At 46.7% G+C, this 7,973-nt stretch overlaps 1 protein-coding gene across 1 annotated transcript in view; it reads left to right on the top strand.

The window, feature by feature from the left end:
* The window catches only part of camk1da (calcium/calmodulin-dependent protein kinase 1Da), a 156,724-nt gene extending 149,170 nt beyond the window's left edge, over nucleotides 1–7,554 (top strand). Inside the window, exons 8-12 of the mRNA XM_063217225.1 lie at nucleotides 203–281; nucleotides 3,532–3,619; nucleotides 4,580–5,066; nucleotides 6,076–6,129; nucleotides 6,920–7,554. Of these exons, the coding sequence (XP_063073295.1) occupies nucleotides 203–281; nucleotides 3,532–3,619; nucleotides 4,580–5,066; nucleotides 6,076–6,129; nucleotides 6,920–6,987 (776 nt within the window). The 3' untranslated portion in view covers nucleotides 6,988–7,554. The remainder of the gene's footprint in view (nucleotides 1–202; nucleotides 282–3,531; nucleotides 3,620–4,579; nucleotides 5,067–6,075; nucleotides 6,130–6,919) is intronic.
* Nucleotides 7,555–7,973: the final 419 nt, after the last annotated feature.

Here is a 7,973-nt window from a genome sequence, read left to right as displayed (position 1 = left end):
TGTGTCTGTATATGCATGTTTGTACTTCTGTGTGCCTTTGTGTTTCTGTTTGTGTTCCTGTGTGTCTCCATTCTAAACACATCTATCTGTCTCTGTCTGTCTGTCTGTCTCTCTGTCTGTCTGTCTCTCTCTCTCTCTCTCTCTCTCTCTCTCTCTCTCTCTCTCTCTCTCTCTCTCTCTCTCTCTCTCTCTCTCTCCACAGCTAAAGACTTCATCGGCAGCCTGATGGAGAAGGACCCTTCCAAGAGGTACACGTGCGATCAGGCACTGCGGCATCCCTGGTGAGTTTGACCTCTGGGGAAAGGGAGGGATTTGACCTCTGGGGAAAGGGATTTGACTCCTGGAGAAAGGGAGGGATTTGACCTCTGGGGAAAGGGATTTGACCTCTGTGGAAAGGGATTTGACTCCTGGGGAAAGGGAGGGATTTGACCTCTGGGGAAAGAGAGGGATTTGACCTCTGGGGAAAGGGATTTGATCTCTGGGAAAGGGATTTGACCTCTGTGGAAAAAGAGTGATTTGACCTCTGGGGGCAATTTGGGTGGGACGTTTTTAAACACAGTGACCTTTAAAGGTGCACTGTGTAGGATTGTGGCCAGAGTAGGTATTGCAACTATGTTGCTCATTGAAACTGTGCTGCCTACTGCCAAATTTAATATGTTCATGAATATTTACTAAGTAATACACTAATATTTACTAATATGACCAAAGTGCAGTGCTTTTTGCAGCTAAACATGTCTATTCCTGGAAATTCTAAATGGCAGACATGGAGAAGATTCACCTTTTCATGTGATAAAAGTGCAATTTGATGGTTACGTGTGACGTGTTGGGTTATCTGTTCAAAAAAACCGCTAGCCTAAATGAACAGAGTCCATGCTTCAGCCATGCCTGTTTGGCTATATTATTTGAACAGCCGGCAACACAACACGTTTTCGGCATGTTGAGTGTGAACAATGCTAGTCTACAGGTCCTTGTCTTTCGTTTATTCTTTCCCAACACCACCAATTGACTTGCATTGGCTTTTCCCCCCGTGTTTTCCATCAAAAAGGGGCGTAACGCACATGGAATATGTCACGCCATTCACGCCTGGACACTGAGCTGCCCTCATGAGAGACACCTGTGAAAGGCGCATGATCATCATCATCATGTCCATGCTATTATTACGCTCCCGTTTGACCTTTCCATCTGTTTGATGGCTTGCTTTCTATGTTGTCATGACAACCATGCCATTTTGAAACGCACTGTCATATTGTAGTCACTGAACAGATGAAGTAGTTGTGAGTAGTAGTGGTGGTGGTGATGGTGGTAGTGGTGGTAGTAGTAGTAGCAGCAGTAGTTGTAGTAGTAGCAGTAACAGTAGTAGTAGTGGTATTGGTAGTAGTATAATAGTAGTAGTAGTAGCAAAGATACTCTCTATTCTATTTATTGCTATTCTATTTATTCTCTGGTAGTAGCAGTAGTAGTAGCAGTAGTGGTAGTAGTGGTACAACAATAAGTATAGTAAGCTAATGGTAGTAGAAGTAGTCGGAAGATATGTAGAAGTTGTACCCTTGGAGTTTTTGAAGCACTTTTGTATATCCTACTGTAGGCTAAGCAGAGAAGCACAGATTGCAAAACGTTAGCAGGAAACAAGCACTCATTAAAGTGGGAGTCAAGGGCAGTCTTTGTTTTTTATCCTCAGTTGTGTGAATGTGAAGATCTCTCACCTGTGGCCTGCCTTTCTTTGATCTCCCACCCATGTTTCTGTAATTACATAGCACTACGGGCGCTTCTCCCTATCTAAAGAGCCTGTGAGGGGTTAGCGGCCTGCACAGTATGTGTAGGTCTTGTTAGCGTGTCTGAATGTGTAGGTCTTGTTAGCGTGTTAGCGAGCTCTCCCGTCTGGGGAGCACAGGAGCATGAGAGCATTGCCCCCCCAGACGGAAATAAGAAATCCCAGGCACGAACGGCCTGGCCAATTAGGCACCACGGGAGCTAATGAGCCATCAGCCATTCGCCGGTGCTAATGGCCAATTAGTGTTGCCTCTGCAGACAGTGAGGTGGGTGGGGGTGGGGGTGGGGGTGGAGGGCACTAATGAGGGAACACCTAGGGAGAGAGAAGGAGGGATATGGACTGGGTAGAAAAGCGATTCGGAAGGGTGGGATCAGGGTTGGATTCAGATGGCCTGGGGCCCCAAGGCTACAGGTTGCTGTGAACATGTGTGAAATATGTGAATATTTCTCTGTAAACACATCCATTTAGGTATTTTGTTTACACATAAACAGAGTTCAAACCCCTAGAGTTTTTCTAAATGCACTTCTCACAATGGTGATATTGTTTTCTCCACGTGCCCTGAAAATAATGGTAATAGTGATAAACATGGATAAGGATTTTTTTTAAAAAGCTGTTTACTTACACTTCTAGGACTCAATTACTCCACACATGATACTTTCTGTCTGGAGTTAGGCTTTTTGTTTATTCCAGTGTAAACATATCGAGCCTGTTTTCAACCACCTGCAAGTAGTTAAATGCAGCATTAAAACCCAAACTTAAAGGAGAAATCCGGTGTAAAATGGCTTAAATAGAGTTAAAACGTAATGCCGAGGGCTAACTCTGGCCACATACCTCTCCTCCATACGTGCGCTGTATTCCGAATTCCAAGCGCTAGTCAAAATTCCTGAAATTTCTGTGATGGGTCGGCACCGAATTAGCCATCGTAATAAATTTCTACTTTCCACCCATTTACGACGCTCAAAGTTTCTCAGTACTTCATTCCGAAGAGTCGCTGAGTTGTTGAAATGTAAAACGAGGCATAGAGAACTTTGGTAGCACACAGTTGGTTTAGCCATTTGTAGAGGCTGCTTTCAGGGTCTGTCAAGCGCCGCCATCTTTGATTAAGCCGCGATCAACGAGTACAAACGAGTACAACGATGGCTAATTCGGTGCCGACCCATCACAGCAGAAGCCAAATTTCAGGAATTCTGACTAGCGCTTGGAATTCGGAATGCAGTGCAAATATGGAGGAGAGGTATGTGACCAGAGTTAGCCCTCAACACTACGTTTTAACTCTATTTAAGTCATTTTAAAACAGATTTCTCCTTTAACATTCAAATTACAGCTCGTAGATTATTCAGATGTTGCTATAACTGATGTGCATGCCAATGGTCAGTCAACAGTTGAAGGGTAAATTACACTTTCACCATGTAAACAGATTGTCTATAAGAGAGAGAGAGAGAGAGAGAGAGAGAGAGAGAGAGAGAGAGAGAGAGAGAGAGAGAGAGAGAGAATGCAACTTTCATCCATCCTGAGAGCAAAGGGGCTGGTATGCACAGAGCAGATGAGAGAGAGGGGGTCAGAAGGTTGTCTTTTAATGTTTTAATTATTTTCCAACGTGTGTGTTGAACCTGTGTGACTATGTGTCTGATTGTGTGTGTGTGTGTGTGTGCGTGTGCGTGTGCATGTGCGTGTGCGTGCGATGTGTGTGTTCGTGTTTGTGTGTGTGTGTGTGTGTGTGTGTGTGTGTGTGTGTGTGTGTGTGTGTGTGTGTTTTGCAGGATTGCTGGGGACACAGCTCTGTGCAAAAATATCCACGAGTCCGTTAGCAGACAGATGCGGAAGAACTTTGCCAAAAGCAAATGGAGAGTAAGTACAGTATGGATTTGGAAATGGGCATGTGCACATGCATCTACGTGTAGTTTTCAAAGTGAAAAGTCCGCACATTTAAAATCCTTTTTGTTGTATTTTATTATTTCATGGCAGGATTACACTTCGACCTCAACAGTCTTCACATCAGATTCTCTAATCTGATGAAGACTGTTGAGGTCGAAACGTAATCCTGCGTTTATGTTTCGACCTCAACAATCAGATGCCTCTTTTCCACTGCCTGTTTTCTGGTAGGCCTACAGCTCAACACAGCGCAACTCGGCCGCCACTTTTTGCTCTTCGATTGAGCTGTGCCACCGAAAGCAAAAAGTGGCGGCCGAGTCGCGCTGAGTTGAGCTGTAGGCCTACCAGAAAACAGGCGGTGGAAAAGAGGCATCTGTCTCTCTCTTTCTCTCTCTCTCTCTCTCTCTCTCTCTCTCTCTCTCTCTCTCTCTCTCTCTCTCTCAAGAGTTTAACGTCACAGCGGTGGTGCAGCACATGCACATCACTCTCTCTCTCTTCGCCTCTCTCTCTTCGTCTCTCTCTCTCTCTCTCTCTCTCTCTCTTCGTCTTTCTTTCTTTCTCTCTCTCTCTCTCTCTCTCTCTTTCACTTCTCACCTCTCACTCCTGCCCTCTGTCCTCCACAGCAAGCGTTTAATGTTGCGACGGTGGGGCAACACATGAACATAACATCTCTCTACCATGTCATTCTCACTTCCCGCCCCCTTCTTCCCCCCACAGCAAGAGTTTAACACCACAGCAGTGTGTCACATGCACATTCACAGCTCTCTCTGCCTGTCTCTCTCTCTCTGTCTCTCACTCTGTGTCTGTCTCTCTCTTCTCACTGTCTCTGTCTGTCTCGCTCTCTCTCTCTCTCTGTCTCTCTCTCTCTCACACTCACTTCTCACTCACTCACTCCCTCTCTCTCTCTCTCTCTCTCCTCTTCTCTCCTCTCCACAGCAAGCGTTTAACGCCACGGCGGTGGTGCGGCACATGCGTCGTCTGCAGCTGGGCAGCAGCATGGGGAGCAGTATGGACAGCCAGCACCACCCGTCCGGAGGCGGCGCCGGAGGAGCCGGGGCCCCTACACGAAGCCAAAGCCAAAGCCAGACGGCACATAGTCACAGCCAGACACCAAACCAGACACCAAACCAGACACAGCCGACACAGGGGTCAGGAGGACAGAGCCAGAGCCAGAGTCAAGCCCAGACGCAGACCCAGATGCAGACCGCCACACCAAACCAGACGCTGTCCCAGACCCCGGGTCAGGGTCTGGGGCAGGACAACAAGGCTTTTGGGCAGGTGACGCCGCCGCCAAACCAGGGCCTGGGGCAGGGGCAGGGACAGGCGGCGCGCACTCAGAGCCCCAACGCGGCGCACCTCAAGGGGCCTCCTGCGGCTGTGGATGGCACCGGTTCCTCTTCGTCTTCTGTGCCCTGCAAGGACTGTGAGTGTACCCCCTTTAGACCGTTTTGCCTCTTTAAAGTACGTAGTTCACAGAATATTCCCAGAGTCACACACCAATTGTATCTTGGCTCTTCTACATATTGTAGTATTGTCTGTATAAAGTTAAAAACTAGAGGCATGCCATACTTGTTATGGTAAAGTTTGAGAAGCCCTGGTCTAGATTACTAGGCTAGCCCCTGTGCAGTAATACTGGACTCATTGTTGCTGACCTTGCTGTCTTTGTACTGTACCTGTGTTGATTTAACAGGAAGTTGTTGCACTGTCTATCCTCCATGTTAATCTCTTTGTTTATCTTGTGTTGTGTCAGTCACGGTTAGGGAGTCTGTCCCTGGATCACAGGGCCGCAGGTGCAATTCCCTCAAAAGTATCAATATTCAGTCCATAGGTGTAGCCATGGATGGGCCGGGGGTGTGCCTACATATACCCTCTCACCGTTCAAGTCCATCTAATTAGAAGGGTCAATACGTTTGATTTACGGCACCAGTAACAAAAGTAGCCTATGTGTTTTGGGCACACTCTTTTTTTCTGGGCTCATTTTTCCCTTCATATGATTTGACCACATACCTGAATCATTGACCCCTCCGCAAATCTATACGTATCTTAGTAGTTACCCTGGTTACCTACAGTAGTGCTGTGGAATAAGCATTGATAGTAACTAAGAACTGTGTAGTAGCTACTGTATCGGATGCAATTGTGTGTATACGTGTACACATACTCTGCTGTGAGTATGCACATATTTTTAATATATATGTGGGTGTTTGTATTGGCTTTTGTCAGTGTATTTTGTTAAACTATGCCAAACATAGTGGTATTATTTTGTACATAACCTGTTGGTTAGACCTCGTTAGCACTTGATTTTGCACTGCTTGTGTGTTGGCTGCACTGAAAAAGAAAGATGCACTTATAGTTAATTCTAAGAATTGAATTTCAATTAGTGTCCGTCAATCAACGGAAATTGAGTAACAGCCAATGAAATTGCTCTCTTCCAGGCCCAGTCCCTTGCTCCACCCCCTGCAGTTTGGCCTCCGCCTCTTCCTCCGCAGGTAGGTGTGTGTATGTGCGTGTGTGTGTGTGTTTGTGTATGTGTGTGTGTGTGTGTTTGTGTGTGTGTGTGTGTGTGTGTGTGTGTGTGTGTGTGTGTGTGTGTGTGTGTGTGTGAGTGAGCTTGTGTGTGCGTGTAACACACAGCAAAAATGTAAGATCTCTACCCGTCGTAACTGCCGACAAAAGCACAGAAAGAGCATATTGTGTTTATAAAACCTAATTGCTTAAAGTGCGTGCTAACTGATTTTTGTCTTGTTATGTAGTGGCTCTCTGTTAGTCTCTAGCGAACAGAAAGCCACTGCCTAGAATTATTTGAATCTAGGTGAATCATGTCAGCAACCAACGACTTCCTGTAGTCCGGTTGTCACTACTCTGAATTCCATTGCTCCGGCAGTAATGAACTCGTAGATGGTTGATACGTATAAATGGCCATCCGGGTACTTTGTTCATGAATGTGCATTACGCTTCTTTTTGGGGGAAAACAAACCGAAAGTCTCATTAACTTACATGCAACATCAGCTAGGCTAAATAAACGCAGTCCGTGCTTCAGCCATGGCTATTTGGCTATATTATTTGAATAGCCGACAGCACAACACGTCTTCGGCATGTTGAGCGTGAACAACGCTAGTCTACAGGTCCTTGTCTTTCGTTTATTCTTCCCCAACACCACCAATTGACTTGCATTGGCTTTTCCCCTAATGTTTTCCTCAAAAAAAAAGGGGCGCAACGCACATAGCACACATCACGCTGTTTATACGTATAACACATTTGTTCTCCTTCCTCCTTCAGCTGCAGGGGTGGAGTCCTGCAGGCCCCACCCCTCTCCGGTTGCCACGGTGATGACGGGCCCCAAGTGACGCCAGGTCATGCGGGGGGAGAGCTGGGAGGCCACCGCGCTGTGAGGAGCCGTCGTCACGCCAACCAGCCCACCCCCCGCCCTGCCGGCGACCGGCAGAGGACTGACCCATCGACATAAGCTTACACAACACGCATACACACGATTCAAAACTCACAGACACAGACACACACACTCTCAAAGACACTGGTGTGTATGCTACACGACCAGCTGAGAAGCTTACACGAGAAACATACACACCTGATACACACACAGACACACACACACACACACAGACACACGTGTGTATGTGTATGGTGTATGTATCATACACACGTCTGTGTGAGTGTGTGAATGTGTATGGTAGAAGACCGACAGAGGACAGACGCATCGCCATAAGCTTACAAACCATGCATACACACATAATGCCCACTTACACACTGAGACATACATACAGTACATGCTCACTAGGGGGCAGGCAGTGGACTGTCCCCTCGCCATAGCTTACACAAGAAACGTGCACACATGATACATGCCACACATGATGGACGGCAGGCACAGGACTGTCCCATTGCTATAGCTTACACAAAATACACACACACACACACACACACACACACACACGTGTGTGTGTATGCTACAGTGTGCGCTCACACACATACACCTACATGGAAATGCACGCCATGCCAGAGGACAACCCTCATGAATACAAAGACACATTAAGTACATGCATACACCTATATGGACCTACATACCAGAAGAGAGCATGTTAACACGCACGCACACACACACACACACACACACACACACACACACACACACACACACACACACACACACACACACACACACACACACACACAGAGATAATATACACACATTTACAGCCATGTGGACCTGGATCCCGGATGACGACAAAGCTTACTCCTACACAAATGAACAAAACGGAACGCAAGGAACCACACACAATCACCATGGATGGATGGAGGACGAACACTCACGCTGTTT

The sequence above is a fragment of the Engraulis encrasicolus genome, chromosome 15, assembly GCF_034702125.1.
Source record: "Engraulis encrasicolus isolate BLACKSEA-1 chromosome 15, IST_EnEncr_1.0, whole genome shotgun sequence".
Taxonomy (NCBI): Eukaryota; Metazoa; Chordata; class Actinopteri; order Clupeiformes; family Engraulidae; genus Engraulis; species Engraulis encrasicolus.
This window is presented reverse-complemented; position numbering and strand designations above follow the sequence as displayed.